This window comes from Chiloscyllium punctatum, chromosome 3, assembly GCF_047496795.1.
Source record: "Chiloscyllium punctatum isolate Juve2018m chromosome 3, sChiPun1.3, whole genome shotgun sequence".
In the NCBI taxonomy this organism is placed as follows: domain Eukaryota; kingdom Metazoa; phylum Chordata; class Chondrichthyes; order Orectolobiformes; family Hemiscylliidae; genus Chiloscyllium; species Chiloscyllium punctatum.
Genome location: NC_092741.1, coordinates 67,012,329 through 67,038,807, shown reverse-complemented (window position 1 = coordinate 67,038,807; position 26,479 = coordinate 67,012,329). Strand labels below are relative to the sequence as shown.

The 26,479-nt window shown below is 43.0% G+C and overlaps 1 protein-coding gene across 2 annotated transcripts; it reads right to left on the bottom strand.

The window, feature by feature from the left end:
- Positions 1 to 3,463: 3,463 nt before the first annotated feature.
- On the bottom strand, positions 3,464 to 24,037 carry prss35 (serine protease 35). 2 transcript variants are annotated; one of them, XM_072554556.1, is made up of 3 exons: positions 23,568 to 24,037; positions 21,344 to 21,580; positions 3,464 to 6,758 (listed from the first exon to the last, which is right to left on the bottom strand). In XM_072554556.1, exon 3 carries the CDS (start codon positions 6,737 to 6,739, stop codon positions 5,606 to 5,608), a length of 1,134 nt encoding a protein of 377 aa, XP_072410657.1. In that variant the 5' UTR covers positions 6,740 to 6,758; positions 21,344 to 21,580; positions 23,568 to 24,037; the 3' UTR covers positions 3,464 to 5,605. The 2 variants fall into 2 exon arrangements, with proteins under 2 accessions (XP_072410657.1, XP_072410660.1); XM_072554559.1 differs by lacking the exon at positions 21,344 to 21,580.
- Positions 24,038 to 26,479: the final 2,442 nt, after the last annotated feature.

Here is a 26,479-nt window from a genome sequence, read left to right as displayed (position 1 = left end):
TCTAAGTGATTAAAGACTTAACAGCCATCTAGGTTTGCTTAATACATTGTATCAGTTAGTCATCGACATAGTCATAGAGATGTACAGCACGGAAACAGACTCATCATTCACGCCGATCAGATATCCCAACCCAATCTAATCCCACCTGCCAGCACCTGGTCCATATCCCTCCAAACCCTTCCTATTCAGAAACCCACCCGGATGCCTTTTAAATGTTGCAATTGTACCAGCCTCCACCACTTCTTCTGGCAGCTCATTCCATACATGTACCACCCTCTGCGTGAAAAAGTTACCCTTTAGGTCAGGTCTCTTTTATATCTTTCCCCCTCACCCTAAATCTATGCCTTCTAGTTCTGGACTGCCCAACCACAGGGAAAAGACTTTGTCTATTTACCCTATCCATGCCCCTAATAATTTTGTAAAACTCTATAACAGTTTATAAATTCCTCAGCCTCCAACGCTCCAGGGAAAACAGCCACAGCCTATTCAGCCTCTCCTTATAGCTCAAATCCTCCTACCATGGCAACATCCTTGTAAATCTTTTCTGAACCCTTTCAAGTTTCACAACACCTTTCCGACAGAAGGAGACCAGAATTGGACACAATATTCTAACAGTGGCCGAACCAATGTCCTGTAGAGCAGCAACATGACCTCCCAACTCCTGTACTCAATTCTCTGACCCATAAAGGAAAGCATGCCAAACGCCGCCTTCACTATCCTATCTACCTGCGATTTCACTTTCAAGGAGCTATGAACCTGCACTCCAAGGTCTCTTTGTTCAGCAACAATTCAAAGGACCTTACCATTAAGTATATAAGTCCTGCTAAGATTTGCTTTCCCAAAATGCAACACCTCGCATTTATCTGAATTAAACTCCACCTGCCACTTCTCAGCCCATTGGCCCATCTGGTCAAGATCCTGCTGTAATCTGAAATAATCTTCTTCACTGTCCACTACACCTCCAATTTCATGTCATCTGCAAACTTATTAACTGTACTTCTTATGTTCGCATTCAAATCACTTTTATAAATGCTGAAAAGTAGAGGACCCAGCACCGATCCTTGTGGCACTCCACTGGTCACAGGCCTCCAGTCTGAAAAGCAACTCTCCACCGCCACCCTCTGTCTTCTACCTTTAAGCCAATTCTGTATCCAAAAGGCTAGTTCTGCCTGTATTCCATGAGATTGGATTACTTACAGTGTGGAAACAGGCCCTTCGGCCCAACAAGTCCACACCGCCCTGCCAAAGCGTAACCCACCCATACCCCAACATCTATATCTACCCCTTACCTAACACTACGGGCAATTTAGCACAGCCAATTCACCTAACCTGCACATCTTTGGAGATGTGTGGGAAACCCACACAGACACAGGGAGAACTTGCAAACTCCACACAGTCATTCACCTGAGGCGGGAATTGAACCCGGGTCTCTGGCGCTGAGAGGCAGCAGTGCTAACCACTATGCCACCGTGCCGCCCATAATCTAACATTGCTGACCAATGTCCCATGAGGAACATTGTCGAAAGACTTACTGAGGTCCATATAGATCACGTCCACTGTTCTGCCCTCATCAATCCTCTTTGTTATTTCTTCAAAAACTTCAATCAAGTTTGTGAAGTGATTTCCCACGTATTCCTCCCAACAACTTGCCCACCACCGCTGTCAGGCTCACTGGTCTATAGTTCCCTGGCTTGTCCTTACCACCTTCTTAAAGAGTGGCACCATATTTGCCAACCTTCAGTCTTCCTGCACCTCACCTGTGACTATCAATGACACAAATATCTCAGCAAGAGGCCCAGCAATCACTTCTCTAGCTTCCCACAGAGTTCTAGGGTACACCTGATCAGGTCCTGGATATTTATCCACTTTTATGCGTTTCAAGTCATCCAGCACTTCCTCCTCTGTAATATGGACATTTTTCAAGATGTCACCACCTATTTTCTTACATTCTATATCTTCCATGTCCTGTTTGTGTATGATACTTGGATCTTTTACTATAAATTTGGTGTTCTGTGATCCTGCCCCACTAGTTACCTGATGAAGGAGCAGCACTCCGAAAGCTAGTGCTTCCAAATAAACCTGTTGGACCATAACCTGGTGTTGTGATTTAAACCTTGTCCCCTTTTAAAGGGGAGGCAGTGGATGAGTCAGTGGCCTATTCACTCTTGGGTTTGTTGAAGGGTTTGAATGGTCATTTAATGAATGCCTCATCCCATCCCCGTAATGTTATTCAAGGCAGAAGGAGATCAAACAGGTAGCCTGGCAGGTTGTACTTACCAAGCTGGTGTTCCGGAAGAAGGGTGATCCTCCTTTGTGGGAATCCCCTATGCCAGAACCTCCACACATAGTCTCTGGCCTCCCATACTTGCCAGCCAGGCCCTACTGATGCCCTGAACATCACTGAAACCTGGCATCAGCAGACTCCTATTCTTTGGGAAGTTGCTTTTGTCCCAGCAGTAGCCACCATTCGAACCTGACCCTGATGGGATTAGATCTGCAGGCCAATGGACTGGCTGATAGTTCTCAAAAGCAGAGCATCCTTACAAAGTAGGGCAAGGATTTCCTTGAGTCAAGTCACAGCCGGCAAGTGCGAAATCTATGAGTGCGACCTGCTTTTCCATGGACATGCTCCTGATTTTGAGTTGGGGGCAAGATCGGTTAGGAAATATAACAGCCCATAAAATTCAGCTTCAGATTAACTCTAATACATTTGCAGTTTTTATAATTCATTACACCACATGGTGCTTTGAATGAAGAATGGAAATGAAAATTAATGTACTAATGGGTTGTTTTAAACAAAGCTTAATATTGATTAGTTTCTTGATGTTAGCAAATTTGGCAATCTCCCAAATGCACTGCGGTACTGAAACAAACAAACCTGGAACAACAGTTTCTCATCTGAGCTGAGTTGGTTGCTGTCAGCAGGAGTGGTTTAGATGCACTATTATTACAGAATGCTCATTTAGCATTGCAACATCTAATGCTATTTTACTTGTAGATTGTTTTGGTTTTAGGTGAAGTTGTTTTGTGTCTTCAAGCCACTTTTCCATTTCTTGTTTTACAACAGGTGTTGTGTTATTATGACTCATGCTGAGACATTTGCTTCAAAAGCAAGATGGAGATATTGAATTTCCAACTTCAATCAATCTTTTGATTATCATCATGTTTAAAGCTTAATGTGCAATATTGACTGGTTTACTCTCTTTAGAAGTAACTTACCTGTGATTGAAGGTCAACAGGTATGTTTGTGAAATTTAGCAGTTTGCACGATTACATGAATGATGGAAAGTAATTACTATGTGATCAGGATGACTTCCAGGATTATTGACTGAATAAGTAAATTTGATGGCAACTCAACTTGGAGGCAATAGAATACACTGCTGACGATGTGTAATAAATATCTTAATATATGTGCCCGGAACATGTAATTAGCTCCCTCTGATTAAATAAAACACACAACAAATAACAAGAGACTGAAAAGGTCTATATTTTTCTGCAGAATATACAGTGAGGTTCAAAGCATAGATCATGTTTTACAGTATACAACAACTCAGTGAATCTACAAAGAAAGTTACTTTACAAACATGGATTTCATGAAATTCTTAAAACAACAAAACAGCAAGTATGTAAAGCAACTTGAATCCTGCTTTAAACAAATAAATGATTTTCTTTATGACCATTGTCAGTCATTATCCAGTCTGAGTTATTTTACCATTTGGATTTTATTTTAGTTTAGTGTTGTATAATTATCCTGGCAAATGTGTACTCTTTATTGGTTTGAAAGTCATCTGTGATACCATTTTTCATCAATGTTTCCTTCTTAAAATGTTTTTTTTTGTGATCTTGTGTTCGGCCGATAAAAAAATTAAACATCACTCTCAGTTTAACAATCCTCTTCATTTAAACTATTCTTCAAAGAAGTGCTCATATGTCTTTATCCACAGTTTGTGTTTTGAGTAATTACATTTAATGATTGAAAGGCTGAATAAGCAGAGTGAGCCATTTACAGTTTTTAACTAAATTATTTTCTATTCTATCTTTACACTTCTGATATATGAAAACTACTTAACATGCAAAGATAGTGATTGTAGCAAATAGTACAGCAACAGTGCATTTAAAGTGGTAGAATCTTCCTAACATTCCTAATTTACAGAATTTGCAGGTTCATTCAATGTATCTCTTGTGATTTTAATTCCACTGAAGTATATGTTTCAAGACAAACATTAGCACCAACATACTATTTCAGTTTTTATTTATGGAAGTATTCTGTACTACACCTTAAAGAACTATATTTGTTACTAAGCTCTCCCATAGATAAGTTCTGCATCATGTTACTAGTTTGCATATGCTTTTACTTGAGACAAGCCTGCAGATCTTAACCATTGATCTCTATATAAATAAACATTGCATATTGTTAGCACAACAAATGATTAGACTGATACTTTAAGCATTAGATTCTAATTCTATTTAAATGTTTAGATGCAATTGAATAAGACAAGTTTCCGACAATTCACTTTGAAAGATTGTTCGTATTTTCTGGAAAGAGAGACTGCTCTTGGGCAGTTATTTCACATAGCCACTAATTTTCATCAGTGTGTAGGTGATTTTTTTTATTATCTAACACTGATTCAGTATTTTTGGATAAAGGTGAGATGGTTGAATTTTAACTTTTAACTGGATAAATTGCCAAGGTGATTTTACACATTTTCAAGGACTTATTTTCTGAAATCTGTCATAATTTGTAACACAGCAATGAGTCACATTATTTAATTTTCTTTAACTTTACTGAAGTTACTCATTGCAATATTGAGGAGAGCCATTTCTTTTACTTTGCTTTATTAATGACCTCTATTAAAGAGTTAATTTGTAATGTGGTATATTTTGGTTGAGGTCATCTAAAATTGAGCATATCAATAATTCCTTACACTCATATTAAGATATGACCAAAACCCATTACAAACCTCCAATTTCAGATATTACACAACTTGCTCAGTACAACTGAGACAAATTATAAGACACCTTAATGTATCACAAACTACTTTAAATTCAGTAACAAATGAGATTTGGATGACTTTGTACATTTCATTACTAGAAAAAAGTAGTTGTACTTTAACAAATGAAAATGCTTAAAATCTAAGTCTGTTGTGGATTTTATGTATACAGGACAAGTAATGAGTTTGTGGAGATCTCAGTAGTGCATTCATCAAATATTTAAAAATAACTTCATGAATGAGCAAGAGATCCATTCTCCAATTTAATACATCTTTCAAATTCATTAGGTACAATACTTATTGGGCTTTTAATCGACCTTGAATAATTTGTTCCCAGAGATTAATTATTACAGTAAATCAAATACTGAATAACTAAATGACTTGAACAGCAACATTACCAGTCAATAATATACTCTGAAAATACTCCCATTAATTTTACATTTTATATATTTAAGTTAGAGCACCCTGAACAGATTCTTTTAGTCGAGATGAAAATGCACATATCCTTTCAATGTGCATTGATGGAATGCCATCGTCTATTTTGTATGCAGAAGATCTATGTCTGCACACAGGTACAAAGATAGAAATACATGTAATATACTTAACCAATTCCATCAACCATCTCTGCAATCAGCGTAGTTTCCATGTATCCAGAAACATATCTGTGCATATTTCAGTGGAGTAATGCGCACAGCCACATTGTAATCCTGCTGTACACCATTGACATCCACCCACTGATGACCAGAAAAAACTCCAATGATCTTGCGTTTCCACGAAGGCTTGTCTGGCTCCTTAAGACGAATGTAAATACCTGAACCACTTGACCCAGGATTAGCATCACAATACTGATAGAACAGATCATTGGATTCATCAGACACAGGGCAGAAGCGATATACCAGTTTCCCCGGTCTGTCATTATCGAAGCCTGAAAAGTGAATCCGGTTGTTTGGCATTTTTTGGACGGAAGGACTAATTCCTATTTCCATATACTTGTGTTTCTGAGGTCGCTTTAGTTCAAGAATGGCATAATCATAATCCACAGCAATATCATCAGCCACTCCTCTGAACCAGCCCTTTGGTACTTGGGTACGCTTTACTCTTGACCATTGGAAAGATGGTTTATCCTTTGTTGATCGTTTAATCCTCTTCGAACCCCTCCTCCTTCCACCCCTCTTGGATCTCATCTTTAAAAATCCCACTCTTAGCCTTTTGGCACCTTTCACATAGTCCTTACCATCATGAATGCAATGAGCTGCTGTTAGCACATGATTCTGTGACACTAGAATCCCAGTACACCCTGTGGAGATTTTCACTGCTGTACTAAAAGGATACCTAGTTATGAAATGTTTGTTACCGATACTAAATCTGCTGTCCAGTCCAAAAACCTGCCTCTTTCTCCTAGAATGGCCTTTCTTCTGAGCAATCTCAAATTCATTTTTCATGTCAAAATCTCTGACGTCAACCTCAGTCAATGTACGTGTTCCATTGTTGTACAGTGTTTCATATGAAAGGTAATTCTGAAGGTCAGACACAGTTGGCAGTGGTAGTTGCTTTTGGCAAGCAATCCCACAGGTTGAGTTTATCAACAATTTAGTTTTAGCTTCAAATCTTGCAGGTTCCATGATTACGGTCCTTCTGTCCAATACTTGGGGTGCCCTTTGTAAGTGCCAGGTATAATCTTCCTCGGTGCCCATCCCAAAAGCAAATGTGTTTATGGAAAGTAATACTAAAAATAGTATTATTCCCATGATGAAACCACAAGATTTTCTGTGAGGACAAGAAAAAAAAGCTTAATATGTTAAAAAAAAGTTCAGTTCTGCTTTTATACAGGTACATTAAAAAGTGCTTTATTATGTATCTATCAAAATGATTAAAAGTCGACATCTGTACAGCATTGTGGAGCTTAGAACTGTAATGTAATTTGAACCAACATTTACTGCTTCAGAAAGAGAAAATAACTTAGAATTACAGAGTACTGCAGCACAAAGGAAGTAATTCAGCCCACAGATACAATAAAGGAGTTTTTGAAAGGACTACCTACTTTAGTTCATTCTTTTGACTTTTCCACACAGTAATTTCATTTTCCTCTTCAAATTAAAAGTGCAGAACTGTACACAAGTCTATGGAACTTGTCATTTTGATTCAGAGATTCAGAAGGATCAGTAAGAAATAACCCATTTCTCTCGAATGCTGAAGAACACTGTTATTCCCTCATGCATTTCCAAGCCAAGTCTCCTTTATGTGTGTGATGAAATTCCAGAGAAAGTGTTGGTTACAGGTGCAGTCATAACATTTATCAGACATTTGGAAAAGCACCATGGATAAGAAAGGTTTGGAGGTGTATGGGCTCAGCTCAGGCAAGTGGGATTAGTTTAGTTTGGAATTATGGTCGGCATGGATTGGTTGGACCAAAGTCTCTGTTTCCATGCTGTATGACTCTGTAGCACAGACCATTTTGTGAGATGAGCAGGTAGGCCACAGCATAAGTTTACATCCTTTCATATGATGCCACCAGACTAAGGTTATTCAGATCATGAACTTTGCCCACTAAATTGTGAAAAATAAGCTGCATCATAATGTTTTAGACTCTGGGAGACTGTTTCTAGAAACAATTTTTTATTCTTCCTTGGAATCTGTGCTCAGTTGCTGACTCCGCATTTGTTACCCATTCCTAATTCCTAAGGGGAGAGGGGAGGGGAGGGGAAGGGGGGGGGAGGGGAAGGGGGGGAGAGAGGGGAGGGGAGGGGGAGAGGGGAGGGGAGGGGAAGGGGGGGAGAGGGGAGGGGAGAGGGGAGGGGAAGGGGGAAGGGGGAGGGGGGGAGGGGAAGGGGGGGAGAGGGGAGGGGAGAGGGGAGGGGAAGGGGGAAGGGGGAGGGGGGGAGGGGAAGGGGGGGAGAGGGGAGGGGGAGGGGGAAGGGGGAGGGGGGGAGGGGAGTGGGGGGGGAGGGGGGGAGGGGAGTGGGGGGGGAGGGGGGGAGGGGAGTGGGGGGGGAGGGGGGGAGGGGAGTGGGGGGGGAGAGGGGAGGGGAGGGGGGAGTGGGGGAGAGGGGAGGGGAGGGGGGAGTGGGGGGGAGGGGAGTGAGAGGGGAGGGGAGTGGGGGAGGAGGGGAGGGGGGAGGGGAAAGGGGGGGGGGAAGGAGAGGGGGGAGGGGAGGAGAGGGGAGGGGAACAGGAAGGGTGCTGGTGTCTCATTTGCCTGAAACCGTTGTCCTTCCGGGTGATAGATATCGTTGGTTTGGAAATTGCTGTGAATGGAAACCTGGTGAGTTGTTACATTGCATCCTGTACGTGATGTACACTGCACCTACTGTGTGCTGGGAGTGAATATTTAAGGTGGATAGGCAGATGACTAAACAGAAATATATGAATAGCTCACAGAAAAGAACTCTCTCCCTGCCCTTACACCCATTACAGATCGTAACAGTGTCCTGATTGATTCCACAATATTTCTCTTCCACTGTTTTACTTGGAATAAAATTTTAGCTATTCTTTGTGTAAGGAAATACGTCCTGATTTCATTGGTAAACTTGCCTTGGCTCTGTGCTACAACTTTCATCACTGAATCACATGTTCAATCCCACATCAGAGGTTTAAGCGTTAAATTTGAATAAGTTGGATGTCGTATTAGCCCTGCCTCACAGTGACATTCCCCTGACTGGCTCTCAATGACAGAACTAACAGATACAACTAACGAGGAGGATCAAGAGTAGTTGGATAGAGATTGCAATTCACATTGAATTAAAATAGAGGACTTGGATTCAGCGAAGTACTAAACATGAAGAAGGTCTCACCACATGGCTGCAGGTGTTAGGAAGGAAGATCAATGGTTACTGCTGTAACAGTTTGAGTGAGCAGCTGACTACCAATACACACAACAGACTGAGAGGAATATTATTGCACTTGTTTACTCAGATTTGCATATCACAGCAATGGCTACAACAGTAATGACTGATTGAGCTTTGAAACATTTACTTTGTTGATGAACTTGACAGGTGTTCAACCAAGGTACCACCGGATTGTCTACAAGTGGATTTGACTGTTTCAAATTAAGGGTTGTAATTCTTTGAAGTTGCTAAATATTGTCATCCATAGTAACTGTCAAAGGACACAAATTTACAAAACAGAAAATTAAAGAATTAGAGTTATAGAGATGTACAGCCTGGAAACAGATCCTCGGGTCCAACATGCGACCAGATATCCTAAATAAATCTAGTCCCATTTGCCAGCATTTGGTCCATAACCATCTCAACCCTTCTTACTCATATACCCATCCAGGTGTCTTTTAAATGTTGAAATAGTACCAACCTCCACCACTTACCCTGACAGCTCATTCCATTTACACACCACCCTCAATGTGAAAAGGTTGCACGGTGGCACAGTGGTTAGCAATGCTGCTGACTCACAGTGCCAGAGACCCAGATTTAATTCCTGCCTCAGGCAACTATCTGTGTGGAGTTTGCACATTCTCCCCATGTCTGCGTGGGTTTGCTCCAGTTTCCTCCCATAGTCCAAAGATGTGCAGGTCAGGTGAATTGGCCATGCCAAATTGCCACATAGTGTTAGGGGAATGGGTCTGGATGGGTTGCTCTTTGGAGGGTCGGTGTGGACTTGTTGGGCCGAAGGGCCTGTTTCCACACTGTAAGTAATCTAATCTTAGGCACTTTTTAATTTTTCCCCCCTCACCTTAAGTCTATGCCCTTTAGTTTTAGACTCCCTACCCTGGAGAAAAGACATTGACTATTCACCCTATCCATGCCCCTCATGATTTTATAAACCACTATAAGGTCACCCCTCAGCTTCTGCTCCAGGGAAAGTAGCTTCAGCCTCTCCCTACAGCTCAAACTGTGGCTCAGTGGTTAGCACTGCTGCATCACAGCACCAGGGTCCCAGCTTCAATTCCAGCCTCGGGTGACTGTCTGTGTGGAGTTTGCACATTCTCCCTGTGTCTGCGTGGGTTTGCTCCGGTTTCCTCCCACAGTCCAAAGATGTGTAGGTTAGGTGAATTGGCCATGCCAAATTGCCCCATAGTGTTACGTCAATTAGTCAGAGGGGAAATGGGTTTGGGTGGGTTACTCTTTGGTGTGGACTGGTTGGGCCAAAGAGCCTGTTTCCACACTGTGGGGAATCTAATCTAATCAAAACCTTCCAGCCCTCACAACACCCTTGCAAATCTTTTTTTAAGCCCTTTCAAATTTCACATCGTTCCCGTAGCAGGGACACCAGAATTGCATGCAGTATTCCAATAATGACCTCACCAATGTCCTGTACAGCTACAACATGACCTCGCAACTCCGATAGTCAATGCACTGACCAACAAAGTAAAGCATATCAAATGCCACCTTGGCTATTCTATCTACCTGCGACTCCACTTTCAAAGAATTATGAACCTGCACTCCAAGATCTCTTTGTTCAGCAACACTCTCCAGGACTTTACTACTAAGTGTAGAAGTCCCTGTGCTGGAAAAGCACAGCAGGTCAGGCAGTATCCAAGAAGCAGGAGAATCAACATTTTGGGCATAAGCCCTTCATTCCTGATGAAGGGCTATTCTACCTTTGATCCAGTTCTGTATCCAAATAGCTAGTTCTTTCTCTATTGCATGTGATCTAATCTTGCTAACCAGTCTACGATGAGGAAGTTGAGAAGTAAATACTTTGTATAACATATTCAGCTTCCTTAATTTGAAGTTGGTCCTGTGTTTTCAAATATTCTTGCCATACCACAAAATTGTTTCTATTTTATTGACATTGTCAATGTTTTAATAATGTATTACACAATAAGACAATAATTATATAATATAAAAATACGCTTTATGAGAGTTAAAGATATATGCTCATGTTATTCCTCTCCATTTGATTCACATAATTATATTTCTTATTTTGGAGTGACTGAAGTAAGTTAAAGACATGGAAAAACAATAATTTTTGTCTAATTCATTCAGGCAGTAAATTTAATTCTATAAAATTTATAGGAAATGTTCAACTGAGGTTTCCCCTCCCTTGGAAATGATCCCATGGCACTATGAGCTGAAGATATTCATGACAGCATTGGTTGATTATTTAAATAGAAACACTACACAAGGTTATGGGGAGAAGTCAGGAGTTTGGCACTAAGTCCAAATGCTCAGTGAGCCAATGCAGACATGTTGGGCTGAATGGTCTACTTCAGCACTGTGATAATTCTGTGATTTTGAGGAGGGAATTTCTCCAAATTTTACACATTCATGGGATGTGAGCATTGCTGGTAAGATCAGCACTTATTGCCCATTCCTAATTGTCCTTGAGAAGGTTGTACTGAGTTGCCTTTTTGGACAACAGCAGCCCATGAGGTGTAGGTATCACCACAATGCTGTGGCACTGGGAGAACGTTCCAGGAATTTCACCCAGTAGCGAAGAAGATGTAGTGATATATTTAATCTATACACATAATATATAAATGTAAGATTACATGTGACTTCAAGGTGAAGGTTCACTGTTCCCACATATTTGTTGCCCTTGTCTTTATAACTGGTAGAGACCACAGGTTTCAAAGCTTCTATCAAAGAAGATTCCACGTTCTGCGGTGCTCCTTGTTTATAGTACACACAACTGCCACTCCCTATCGGTGGTGGAGGAACAGAAACAGGCTGCTTCGTATGAATGTTATTCAAATTGTTGAGAGTTGTTGGAGTTGCATTATTGAAGTTCAATCATATTTAAGCTTATCTGGTGGAAAGGCATTCATAAAACATGTTATTTTTCTCAGAATAATCAATCTTTGAACCCTCTGTTCTGTATCCACTGTATTTATCTGACTGGTTCAGTTAAGGCTCTGATCAATGGTAATTTGCCCAGAATATTGATTGTATTGTATTTAGGAATGGCAATCCCCTTGAAAGTCATGAGGAAGTGATTGAATTCTTGTTTGTTGACTGACACTTGCAAGGTATGAATGTTACTTGTCACTTTGAATAACTCTGAATGACTATCATTGATCCCTCAATCAGCTTCACTAACACTGAATTTCTGGTCATTTATTTTGTTACCTCTTGTGAATAGAATGGAATTCCTACAGTGTGGGAGCAGGTCTTATTACCCATCGAGTTCATACCAACCCTCCAAAGAGCAGTCCACCCTGTCGGCCTGCATTTCCCATGGCTAACCCACCCAGCCTGCACATACATGGGTACAATTTAGCATGGCCAATCCACATACCATGCACATCTTTGGACTGTATAAGGAAGCTGGAACACCTGGAGGAAAGCCACACAGACAACGTGCAAACTCCACACACGACAGTCACCCAAACTGGAACTGAACCCGGGTCCCCACACCATGAGGCAGCAGTGTTCATGCCAAATTTAATTTCAACAGAAGCTACATGCAAGAGTTTTGCAGGTCCTATGGAGGCCAATTAAGAGGCAGAAACAGAAGCAAAGTTGGAAAACAGTTGGGCATTATTGGGAAAATTGATCGCACCACCATGATCTTCCTAATGGAAAAAGCTTCATTTCTGAAGACAGTTACTGGTAGTTAATCAAATCATTCAAAAAGGAATTCAAGTCTTGCATTTTTTCTTCAATATTTGTAACTTATAATATGTGGGATAAAGCTAAAATAATGAACATTGCAAATTTCAAAGAAATTTCATGTTTTTGAAAGAACCTGAATTGAGCAATCTTGTAATATTTTATTTCAACTCATGATAGATTACACTGCAGGGAGATAGTTTTTTTTTAATTTAGGTTAATCTCCATGATTCAGAACAGAAAAAGGCAGTCAGTTGGAGCCTGGAAACAGCTTTAAGATCAGCAGAGATGCCAGATGGTGTAGCAAAGGGCTATCAGAAACAATGGGCACTTCGGATTTTGGAGCAAGAAAGTCATGAGAGCCCAGCTTGAGCTAGGACAACCACAGTCATTAATACTAGCCCAAGACATCTCATATCATAGAGAATTACACAATCACTGAGGAAAGTCAAAGTGAATTATTGAGCGCTGTCACAATGGTCCCCGTAGAGGTAAAAGAACCTTCAAGATCCTGCACTGTAGGGAAACACTATGGTAGAAAACAAAGTAGAACAAGGAATGCCCTGTTGAAAATTTTCAGATTTTATAAAATCATTTTTAAGTTAGTTGCTTTTTTGACAGAACTTTTTTTGTGTAGAATCATAGTCATAGAGCTGTACAGCACAGAAACAGACCCCTTGGTCCAACTCGTTCATGCCAACAAGATATCCTCAACTAATCTAGTCTCATTTGCCAGCATTTGGCCCATATCCCTCTAAACCCTTCCTACTCATATACCCACACGGACACCTTTTAAATGTTGTAATTGTACCAGCCTCCACCACTTCCTTTGGCTGCTCATTCCATACACGCACCACCCTCTGCAAGAAAAAGCTGCCCCTTAAGTCCCTTTTAAATTTTCCTGCTCTCACCTTAAAACAATGCCCTCTAGTTCTGGACTCCCCCACCCCAGGGAAAAGACCTTGCCTACTTATCCTATCCATGGTTTTATAAACCGCTATAAGGTCATCCCTCAGCCTTCAATGCTCCAGGGAAAATAGCCCCAGTCTATTCAGCCTCTCCCTATAGTTCAATACTTCCAACCCTGGCAACAGCTTTGTAAATCTTTTCTGAACCCTTTCAAGTTTCACAAACCTTTCCTATAGCAGGGAGACCAGAATTGCACACTGTATTCTAATAGTAGCCTCACCAATGTCTTGTAGAGCTGCAACATATATAGCCCAACTCCTATACTCAATGCACTAACCAATAAAGACAAGCACACCTTCTTCACTGCCCTATCTACCTGCGACTCCACTTTCAAGGATTTTTTTAATTTCAAAAATATACTTTATTCATTAAATTATTTTGATGACTATACAATTGGTGATGCCATACATATATATACATTTCATTTCTTTACATACAGAGATCGGAATTAATCATTCGCATGTACAAATCTGTACATTGACTATCCTGATATTCTGCTGAGGTGTCAGCGGAGCCCACTTACTGCGTGGGCCCCCTGTTCTTCTTAGGCAGGCAGACCTTACACGGTGGTCTTTCCCCACCATGCCTTGACGGCAGCTACCCCAAGCTTCAGTGCGTCCCTCAGCACGTAGTCCTGGACCTTGGACTGTGCCAGTCTGCAACACTCCGTCAGGGTCAACTCCTTCAGCTGGAAAATCAACAGGTTTCGGGTAGATCAAAGAGCATCTTTCACTGAATTGATGATCCTCCAGGCACAGTTGATGTTCATCTCGGTGTGCATCCCGGGGAACAGACCATAGAGCACAGAGTCCCGCATCACAGAGTCAAGGAATTATGAACCTGCACTCCAAGGTCTCTTTGTTCAGCAACACTCCCCAGAACCTACCATTAAGTGTATAAGTCCTGCCCTGATTTGCCTCCAAAATGCAACACCTCACATTTACCTAAGTTAAACTCCATTTGCCACACCTCAGCCCATTGGCCCATCTGATCAAGATCCTGTTGCACTCTGTTGCACTTCTTCGCTGTCCACTACAACTCAATTTTGGTTTCATTTGCAAACTTACTAACTACACCTCCTACGTTCACATTCAAATCATTTATGTAAATGACAGTAGACCCAGCACCGATCCTTTGTCAACTTTGCAATCAAAGTGTTCAGTTAATAATTAGGAGTTGAAGGTCTTCTTCAAGGTAATACTAAACAGAAGTAAGTATCTTCTGAATGATCCGTGAAGGCCATAAGACCATAAAATGTAGCAGCAGAAGTAAGCCATTCAGCCCATCAAGTCTGTTCCGCCATTCAACATAGCTGATATGATCATCCTCATCCCCACTTTGGGCTGGGAAAACTGTCCCAGCTCCAGGAAAGTATGCAGAACCTGCTCCTGCCGCAGACGATGGGGGTCGATGTCACGGAGGACCTCAAGGAGGTGAAGGGCCAGCAAGCCTCGCTCTTTGCCTTGGAAGCCTCCAAGATAATCTTCCGGTCCAGGGCCCGCTCGGTGGAGCAGGACGAGACGTGCTCACGTTTCTTCTTCCAGAAGGTGCACAAAGAGAGCTCTGTACTCCACAGTCTGAAGGAAGAAGATGGCTCGATAATGTCATCTCAGGCTGACGTCATGAGGATCAGCAAATCCTTCTATGCCAGTCTGTATGACGCGAAGCCGACCGACAGCGCGGCCTCCCAGTTGTTCCTGTCCTCTATCACGGAGGTCTTAGACGACAGAACACGCGAGAGGCTGGACCAGCCGCTATCTCTGGACGAGCTGATCAAGGTCCTCGAGTCCTTCGAAAAGAATAAAACTCCTGGAAGCAACGGCTTACTGGTCGAGCTCTATTCTGCTCTGTGGGACTTGATTGGCCAGGACCTGTTGGAGGTGTATATCAGTATGCTTCTGGCAGGTACCATGAGTGAATCCATGAGGAAAGGTATCGTCACCCTCATCTACAAGCGGAAGGGGGAGAGGGAGGAACTTAAAAATTGGAGACCAATCTCACTGTTGAATCCAGATTACAAAATTCTGTCAAAGGTAATCGCCAACCGGGTCAGGTCTGCTCTGGGGTCGGTGATTCACCCTGACCAAACCTGTGCTGTACCAGGCAGGAAGATCACTGACAGTCTCGCACTCCTCAGGGATACGATCGCCTACGTGCAGGACAGAGGGTCGGATGCCTGCCTGATCAGTCTGGACTAGGAGAAAGCCTTTGACAGAATATCACACAGGTATATGAGAGATGTTCTCTCCAAAATGGGCTTTGGGGAGGGAATCTGCAATTGGATCAGACTGCTCTACACCAACATTGTCAGTGCAGTCTCAATCAATGGGTGGGAATCAGATAGCTTCCCAATCAGATCTGGAGTCAGGCAGGGCTGCCCTCTCTCTCCTTCCTTGTTTGTGTGCTGCATAGAGCCATTTGCCGAGTCCATCAGGAAGGATGCGAGCCTGAGAGGGGTGACTATTCCTGGCAGTGGGGGCCTGCAGGTTAAGGCTTCCCTGTACATAGATGACGTCGTTGTTTTCTGCTCGGATCCGCTGTCCATCTGCAGACTCATGTGCATATGTGACCAGTTCGAACAGGCCTCAGGGGCCAAGGCAAACCGAGGCAAGAGCGAGGCCATGCTCTTCGGGAACTGGGCCGACCAATCCTCTATCCCCTTCACCATCAGAACCGACCATCTGAAGGTGCTGGGTATTTGGTTCGGAGGTGATGGGACATGCGTCAAGTCTTGGGAGGAGCGTATCAGCAAAGTGAGGCAGAAACTGGGCAGGTGGAAGCTACAGTCGCTCTCCATCGCGGGAAAAAACCTGGTCATCAGGTGTGAGGCACTGTCATTGCTGTTATTTGTGGCACAGGTCTGGCCTATTCCCAGAACCTGTGCCGCTGCAATCACCCGGGTCATCTTTCAATTTATATGGAGGTCAAAAATGGACCATGTCTGAAGGGACTCACTGTACAAAGATCTGGGCAACGGGGGAAAAAATACATCCTATGCCACCCTCACCCTGATGGCCACCTTTGCGTGTGGCTTCATCAAGCTGTGCGTGGATCCCCGGTACACAAACACCAAGTGTCACCACGTACTGAGGTTCTACCTGTCCCTGGTGTTGCAAAGGATGGGCCTGGCGTCAATACCGCGGAACACTCCGAGTAGTTGGACCGTTCCACCTCACCTGTCCTTCGTGGAGAAGTTTATGAAGAAAAACATCTTTGACCACAAGTCCATCAGGAAGTGGTCAGCACGTAGTGTCCTTGAGACCCTTCGGGAAAAGGAGAGGGCGGATCCTATCGAGCGGTTCCCTGGACAGACTGTCAAAGCCATTTGGCAGAATGCCTCATCACCAGAACTTTCCAACAAGCACCAAGACATGGCTTGGCTGGTGGTGAGAAGGGCTCTGCCTGTGAGATCCTTTACACACGCCCGGACTCTCAGCCACACCGCACGCTGCCCTCGAAGCGGCTGCGGGGGGGACGAGACTGTCACACGCCTCCTTCTGGAATGTGCCTACGCAGAAGAAGTCTGGAGAGGAATGTAGTGGTGTTTGTCGAGGTTCGTCCCGAGCAGCGCTGTGATGTGGAACTCCATGCTCTACGGTCTGTTCCCCGAAACGCACGCCGAGATGAACGTTAACTGCTCCTGGAGGATCATCAACTTGGTAAAGGACGCTCTCTGGGTGGTCCGAAACCTGTTGATCTTCCAGCTGAAGGAGTTGACCCCAACTGCGTGGCAGACTGGCACATTCCAAGGTCCAGGACTACGTGTTGAGGGACGCGCTGAAGCTTGGGGCAGCTGCCGCCAAGGCACGGTGGGGAAAGACAACCGTGGAACATCTGCCTGTCAAAGAACAGGGGCCCCACGCAGTCTTTTGGGCTCTGCTGACGCCTCAGCCAAATATATGGACATATGATTGATAAACGTACAGACCTGTTTATAAAAATGATAAATTCTGATCTCTGTATGTAAATGTTTACATATGTATGGCATGACCAACTGTACAGACCATCAAATTATGTTATGAATAAAGTATGTTTTTGAAATAAAAAAAGCTTTCCTGCCTTTTACCTATTTCCTTACTGATGGAAAATCTGTCTATCTCAACGTTGAATTTACTTAATGACCCAGCCTCAGAAGCCCTCTCCAGTAAATAATTAACAAATTTACAACCCTGAGAGAAGAAATTCCTCCTCTTCTCTGTCTTAAAAGTACAATCCCCTTCTCTGAGGACACATTTTAGATTCATGCATGGAGACTGTGTATTCCTTTGTGCTATAGCTTCCGAGTCTTTCTCCATTTAAATAATATTCAGCTCCTCTAATCTTCCTGTCAAAGTGCACAACTTCACATTTTTCCACATTATATTCTACGTGCCAAGCTTTTGTCAACTTGCTTTACCTGTCTATGTCCCTCTACAGACGTCTTGTGCCAGCCTCACCACTTGGCTTCCCATCTATTTTATGTATCATCCAAATCACAACATATATTGTGAATACCTGTGGCCCCAGCACTGAACCCTATGATACTCCACTGGTTACAGGATACCATCCTGAAATGCCCCCTAATCCCAACTCTGTGTCTTCTGTTAGATACCCAATCATCAATGCATGTTAATATACTACTCCAACACTTCAGGCTCTTATCTTAGTAAGTACTTTAAAATGTGGTACCTGATCAAGCACTTTCTGAAAATCCAAAACACTTACATTCAGTGCATCCCCTTTATCTATCTTGCTTACTACCAAGAATCCTAATAAATTTATCAGGCATGATTTCCCCTTCATAAATCCATGCTGACTCTGCGTGATCATATTATGTATTTCTAAATGCTCTTTCTATTACAACCTGTAAAAAAATCTCTAATATTTTCCAGATAACAGATGTTAAGCTCACTGATCTATAGTTACCTTTTTTTTGTCTCTTTCCCTATTTAAATAAAGGTATAACATTGGTAGTTTTCCACTCCTCTGGGACTTTTCCAGAATCTGTGGATTCTTGTAAAATTGTTAACAGTGTATCCATTATGGTCACTTCTTTTAACCTCGGATGAATATCAGAAGCACCAGGGGACTTATTAGTGTTGAAAACCATTCGTTTCTCTGGCACTTCTTCTTCACTGATTGTTATTGTATTTATTTCCAATCCTCCATTTTGCCTTTGATTATTTAATAAATTTTGAACGCTGTTAGGGTCTTCTACTGTAAAGAGTGATGCAAAAACTCCTCTACCATTCCCTATTTTGCCATTAATATTTTCTCAGCCTTATTCTCTAACTAGTCTAGGTTCATTTTCCCCTATCTTTTCCTTTTTTATCCAATTAAACAAGTTCTTGCTGTCCATCTTGATATTATCAGCAAGTTTACCTTCAAAGTTTTTCTTCTTCTTCTTTACTTTTTTTGGTGTTTTTGTTGGTTTTTAAAATTGTCCCTATCTCCTGGCTTAGTACTAATCTTTGTCACATTGCACGTCATATGTGTCAACTATATGTGTTTCAATCTGATGCTAGCCATAACTTCTCTAGTTAACCAGGGTTGACTTACCTTTTCCTCAAAACCTTCTTTCTCAAGATAAATATTTGCTGTGAGCCAAGAACTACGTTCTTAAATATCTGCCAGTGTTCTTCAACTGTCTTTGGCACTAAACAATTTTCAAGACCACTCCAGCTAATTGTCCTCTTTCCTTTAGTTATTGCCCTTATTTAAGCTTGGCATAGTTGGTTCCATTGCAAATTTTTCCCTCTCAAACTGATTGCTAAATTCTACCATCTTATGACCACTATTTCCTCAGGGATCATTTACTCTGACTCACTTATTGAATGGTGTCATCACATATCACTACATCCAAAATAGCTCAAACCTGGTTGGACCAATAACATATTGATCTGGGAAAGTGTCCCAAACACACTCTATGAATTCTTCCTTATGGTTTTCTCTGCCAATCTGGCTGTCCTATGTGCACGAATGTTAAAGTCACCCATAATTAATAAAATGTCTTTTTTTAACATGCTCTTATTATCTCCTGTTTTTTTTAGAAAATGTTTAAATTAATATCTTGGAAAATCTTGACTATAAAAGTTTTTGGATTATAAAATAGGGAGATTTATTATGTTTGTACAGGATATTGATTGGACCACATCTTGAATAAAGGAGCAATGTTTGGTCTTGTTTAAGAAAGGACGCAATTGCATTAGAAGTAGTTCAGAAAAGGATCATTGAATTGATTCCTGGGATGAAGAGCTTATCTTATGAAGAAAGCTGGGATGGTATAAGCCTGAATCCAAGAGTTTAGAAGAATGAGAGGAGATCTTTTGAGAATATAAGATTCTAAGGGGCATGGTGGGTGCTGAAAGGATATTTTTCCTAGTGGGAGTGATTAGAACTAGGAGACAGGGTTAAAAATTAAGGGGTCCCATTTAAATTAAAGATATAGATTTTTTTTTCCCTGAGGGTCATGAGTCTGTGGAACTCTCCAGAGAGTAGTGGAGGTGGGGGTCATGAAATCTTTTTTAAAGCAGAGGTAGGTAGATCTTGTCTAACAAGGGAATCAAAGGTTATTGGGGTAGCTAGGAAAGTCAAATTGAGGCCACAATTAGATCAGTCATCATTTTTTATTGAAAAATAAAGCAGCCTTGAGAGGCTGAATGGCCTGTTCCTGCTCTTAATTCATGTGTAAAAATGAACTTTCTAAATATTTTACAAATGGTTTTATGAATTTATTTTATGAAAGATTTATGAAAGGTGATTAAGTTGATAAAACCAATAATTCTTGTATTTATTGCTTTAAAATAAAACATAAAGGAGGAGCACAAGACCAATTTGCTTGGTTGCTCTCTCTACTGAAGAACAATGTGTGGTTTGGGAAGGCCTAAAGGTGCAGCAATAAATTTTAGCTCCAGTACATCTTTGTTTCATTAAGATAACCAACTGGTGTTCCAAAGCATCAGGGCTCAATAAAACCTCACCAGACAAAACATCCGCTGACAATAATGATGTATCAATGTGTTAGCTTTGGCTCAGTATTAGTATCTAGGTCTTTGTTCAGTTGGTTCAGTTTGAAAATTAGTTGGAGGTTTACTTGAGCTAGTTTTGCAACAGTGAAAAAAATAGCAAGCACATTACAGCAATAACTTGTACTTTTCGCTGGCCTTTTACAAAAACACTATTGTTCCCAGCTCTTACTCCTTGAAAGGCTGGCCACGCTGAGATTGATTTGGAGATGCCGGTGTTGGACTGGGGTGTACACAGTTAAAAAACACACAACACCAGGTTATAGTCCAACAGGTTTAATTGGAAGCACACTAGCTTTCGGAGTGATGCTGATGAAGGAGTGGCGCTCCGAAAGCTCGTGCTTCCAATTAAACCTGTTGGACTATAACCTGGTGTTGTGTGATTTTTTTGACTTTGCACACCTGAAGAAGGGCTTATGCCCGAAACGTCGATTCTCCTGTTACTTGGATGCTGCCTGACCTGCTGCGCTTTTCCAGCAACACATTTTCAGCTCTGATCTCGAGCATTTGCAGTCCTCACTTTCTCCTCCATAACTACCCTTAAACTCAGCCAGCAACCGTATTGCTGCTTGGTGTTACCTCACCGCTAGGTGGCAGAAAATGACAAGAGACCTTCCACAAATTCTTCTTAATTTGTTATAAAATATACTTAAGTTCTCAAATTTCTCAATTTGATGTATGCATTACATGTTCCCATGTTTTAATATCAGGTTCGGGTTGATGCTTTGGTCTCCGTTCTGTCATTTGTTTGTATATAAGTTATTGTAAGTTCGGGTGGCTTTATAATGTATGTACCTCCCATTGCTTTAACACGTTTACTTTATTATTTTGTACTGTTCCATGCAACAAGCTGCATTAAAATTTGCAAACTTACCCAGTAGAATCAACCTGGCAACTCAGAGATATCAGGTTCGCTGTTGGAACTCCGTTAGTGAATCACACAAAGATTATTTCACCCCTTCAGCTTCCCTAATCTGAAACAAATCCGACCAGGAGCCACAACAGAGAAATTCTGGGCAAAGCGAGACGCCGAATGGTATGCGGAGCTTGTTCTTCGCTCACAGAAAGATCGACCTCATCAGGACAACCGCTTCCATCACTGATCCCAAATCTGGGAGAGAAACCCAATTACTAAGAGAGGTGGCTGATGACACTCCTAAACCGTGTACTATTTCTCTTATGAGAGATCAGACTCAATTACACACTCTCTCCAGGAATACTGCCTGACTTGCTGAGTTCTCTTTGCATTTTATGTTTTTGCTTTGTATTTCATTTTCCTCTGGTCGTTTCTAATTCCCTGCACTTTTTCTTAATGACTCAGTTCATTCCCGCCTCCACAATCTCTTGTCGAAATCTCCTTATTCGCACAAACCGTGATACACTTAAACTTTCCTGGAGTTTTATATTAAAATGTGCACTCAACAGATTGTTTATTTTTATTTAAGTCTGGAAATAACTTCTCAATGTGATCTACCACATTTTTTTTTTACACGATGGGTTTAACCAGCCCAAGTTGAAAGCGATTTGTCACATTTAATCCATTTGACCAAAAGTGTGTTCAAGGCGGCAGGTTTCAAAGAGAAAACAAAACTGTCAAGGAATTAAAAGCTGAGGACACAATTGCCTTTGAGCGAGGGATAGTCAGGGGGAGGCAGACTCTGGCTCCCGCGGAATGAGGCTGCAATACTGGAAAGTTGCCCTGCTCAGTGCTCAGGAAGGCGATGGTATATGTGAACCCATGTCGATGTTTGACCGTGTTCAGACCCCGAAGAAGTAAGTGTGTGCGCGTTTCCCAGTAAGAAACGCAGCCACATTCGGTGAAGTAAAGCAGCAGCGTGGGGATCATTTTCACACCAAATGAACCATTTCACCCAAACAGAGGTCCACCGAGAGACCAAGGCAGGCTGGACTTGCTTTACTTAGAGCAGCGAAGACTGACATGGGGGTGGGCGGATCTGACTGAGGAGCTCAAAGTTCTGAAGGGGCACAGACAGGTAGGTGGTGGGTGGAAACTTTCCTCTTTAATGGGGGGGGGGGGGGTTAGTAACCAGTGAGCATAGCTTTAAGTTAAGGAGCAGGAGGTTTGGAGGGGTATTTGAGGGTAAGAGAAATTTACCTATAGGGTGGGTCGTGGGGTCCTGGAACTCACTGTCAATGAACCATGGAGGTGGGACCTATCACATTTAAGTGATACTTAGCTGAGGACTTGAAACAGCATAGCAATCACGACAATGGGCGAAGCGCTGGGTAATAGGATTAGAATAGATTGATGGTATGATGGGCCGAAGGGACTTTTCCCGTGCTGTTAAAAATTCCCTTGACAGCAGCCGTGGCGGTAAAGAGCGAGGGAGAAGTGTGCAAGCTGCTCTTAAATGCAGAGAGAAAACTGAGAGGCTACCTCCCTATGTATACACACACGCACGCACACATAGACATTGAGAGGCAACTGGTCACCCCCCACACACTACACCATCACTAAGGCAGCAGCATCAGCGGCAGGGCTCCTCACCTCACTGCACTGACCTCAGATACAGCTTTCACACCTGATCTCAACCTTATTTAAAATAACACCCGCTCATAGGACATGTTCGACTTAGAAAAGAGAGCTGTGCTTTAACAGTTCGATCGTCGCCTGAATTAGGCAAAAAATAAACCGAAAAAGTAACTATTAATTTGGGGTGGGATGCATAAATCCGTGACACAGAGAAAAAAGTAGTCCATTGAAACTTCTGGTTTTCATAATATTTAAAAAAAAATTAGTCAAATAGTACACTTTGATTTGTTTGTAAAGGAAATCTAAACAAAGCAGTTGTGTTGTCTGGATCCTCCCTGAAGAAATGGGGACCGATGCCCTCTTTTTTTATAATGGCATGTACTCTATTCCTGTCCTCAGACCCCAAATTTGCAAGGGAATTGGTCAGTGCTCCTGAGCCGAGCTGACTGCTTTTCGCCTCTCTTTCCAACAAAGCAGTTGCAAATGCTGCACACAGTCTGCCCTCGGACGCCCTCCATCCTCCTTCCGAAGCTCCCACTGAACGCCCACCTACTCTGATCCCCCCCCCCCCCTTCAGCTTGTGAACGCTCTGATCATTTCTTACCTGTTACCATGCGCTGGGGTGGGGATGCTGCCAGAGTATCGCTCCTGGCTCCTCACATTGCAGGAGGGGGGGGGGGGGGGGGGGAGCACTTTGTATCCGGACAGATCCTCTTCCCGTTTCACATTCAAGACTCAGGCGGAGCGAAGCTGAGCAAGTCTGGGCTGCACCGAGCACTTGATGCTTCTGAAATAAAATGGACAAAAAAAGCCCCCTCCCGTTTCTTCCCAGTCCAAGGGAACTCAAGAGGGGTGTGTCAAGGAGGATAGGCAGCCCCACACACCAGCCTGTCTCTCTACTCTCTCTCTCTCAGCAGTCCTGAAAGGACCAGCCCTCTGATTCCGTCAGCCCGTCACACCAAGACACTACTGTTTTGTTTCCAAGTCGCTGTTTACAAACCGATGTCTACATTCTCCAAAAACGCGCACACAGGCTCGAGTGGAAACAAAAAGCTGTTGTGACCTACTAAATGATTCCAGCCCCCTCCCCCTCTCGCCACAGCTGGAGAGAAAGTTTCAAAGTCTGTTCCAACATGCCAGAGGGTGAATCAGAGACTACTGGGCACAATAGTTCAGTACACCTGGAACACCCGGGACTGTCCAGAGCACTGCTACCCACTGCATTCTGCACTGGGGTTTTTATTTAATAGAGCAAAGTGAGCGCCATACACATCAGCTGGATTTCTTTTTTTACATTTTAAACACTGACAAATGTTTCCCATCTCTGGGTGTGTTCTTTTATTTTAAGAAAAGCCTGAACAAAGTACATTCGACTGCTACTCATTATTTCCGATCACATTCTTCAGTTTTAGGAAGAGTAACTGCTAAAGCTGGAATCGCAAGCCATCCTCCCAATATTTGTAAAGATAAGATTTAGAAGCCAAGCACATTAGAGAAAGAGCAACCCAATAAAGTCGTGACAAACAGGATTCCAGCTCGCCTCCGACCCTGTTAGACCATAAGACGACCGAACAGAAGTTGGCGGTTCAGCCCATCGAGTTTGATCTGCTATTCAATGAGAGACAGAGAAACTGCAGATGCTGGAATCCAAAGTAGACAGGCAGGAGGCTGGCAGAGCACAGCAAGCCAGGCAACATCAGGAGGTGGAGAAGTAGATGTTTTAGGTATAAAGGATTACACCCTAGACTTTGTTACCTGGCTTGTTGTGTTCTTCCAGCCTCCTGCCTGTCTCCATTCAATGAGGCCATGGTTGATCTGATGGTCCTCAGTTCCATTTTCCTACCTTTTCCCCATAACTCTTACCTTTCTGATTAAAAATCTGTCTATCCCAGTCTCCAGTATTCTTAATGACTCAGCATTAACAGCCCTCTGCAATCGACAAGAAAATTAATTGGTAAGAGGAATGCAACAGAAAAATATTTTACACAACATGACCCCTAATGGCTCTGGCAACAACAGGGACATAAAAGCAGTTAAATTGCAAATTCTGGAAACACATTTACAGAATGTTAGAAGCTTACAGCAGATCAGTCAGCTGGAACCAATAGATACATTACATTTTACAAGGCACATCCAAAGCTTGAGCTAGAGAATTGTAGAATAAAGGCACAGAACATGGAGCTGTCAAATCTGCTGCTTTTTGTGATGAAAATGGAAGAAAACAGATTGGGGGTAGCAAACATGAAGCATTCATAGGACTAGGGAAGGAAAGACTGGATTAGTGGTGCTGGAAGAGCACAGCAGTTCAGGCAGCATCCAACGAGCAGCGAAATCGACGTTTCGGGCAAAAGCCCTTCATCAGGAATAAAGGCAGTGAGCCTGAAGCGTGGAGAGATAAGCTAGAGGAGGGTGGGGGTGGGGAGAGAGTAGCATAGAGTATAATAGGTGAGTGGGGGAGGAGATGAAGGTGATAGGTCAAGGAGGAGAGGGTGGAGTGGATAGGTGGAAAAGGAGATAGGCAGGTCGGACAAGTCCGGACAAGTCAAGGAGACAGTGCTGAGCTGGAAGTTTGAAACTAGGATGAGGTGGGGGAAGGGGAAATGAGGAAGCTGTTGAAGTCCACATTGATGCCCTGGGGTTGAAGTGTTCCGAGGCGGAAGATGAGGCGTTCTTCTTCCAGACGTCTGGTGGTGAGGGAGCGGCGGTGAAGGAGGCCCAGGGCCTCCATGTCCTCGGCAGAGTGGGAGGGGGAATTGAAATGTTGGGCCACGGGGCGGTTTGGTTGATTGGTGCGGGTGTCCCGGAGATGTTCCCTAAAGCGCTCTGCTAGGAGGCGCCCAGTCTCCCCAATGTAGAGGAGACCACATCGGGAGCAACGGATACAATAAATGATATTAGTGGATGTGCAGGTAAAACTTTGATGGATGTGGAAGGCTCCTTTAGGGCCTTGGATAGAGGTGAGGGAGGAGGTGTGGGCACAGGTTTTACAGTTCCTGCGGTGGCAGGGGAAAGTGCCAGAATGGGAGGGTGGGTCGTAGGGGGGTGTGGACCTGACCAGGTAGTCACGGAGGGAATGGTCTTTGCGGAAGGTGGAAACGGGTGGGGAGGGAAATATATCCCTGGTGGTGGGGTCTTTTTGGAGGTGGCGGAAATGTTGGCGGATGATTTGGTTTATGCGAAGGTTTGTAGGGTGGAAGGTGAGCACCAGGGGCGTTCTGTCCTTGTTACGATTGGAGGGGTGGGGTCTGAGGGCGGAGGTGCGGGATGTGGACGAGATGCGTTGGAGGGCATCTTTAACCACATGGGAAGGGAAATTGCGATCTCTAAAGAAGGAGGGAAGGAAAGACACCAGTCCGAGGTAATCTGGGTTAATAGGAAGGGAACACTCAGGCAAAGAATGTTTGCAAGACCCATTATCATTGGTTTTCAATCAAGGTTACATTGAGATTTTTGTAACATCAGAATAAAACCGATCAATGTCTCTCTGGCTCTTCTTCCTCAACACAATTCCAACAC

Excerpts from the sequence above, each read along its gene's own strand:
- prss35 (XM_072554556.1), bottom strand. The coding sequence starts at position 6,739 with ATGGGAATAATACTATTTTTAGTATTACTTTCCATAAACACATTTGCT.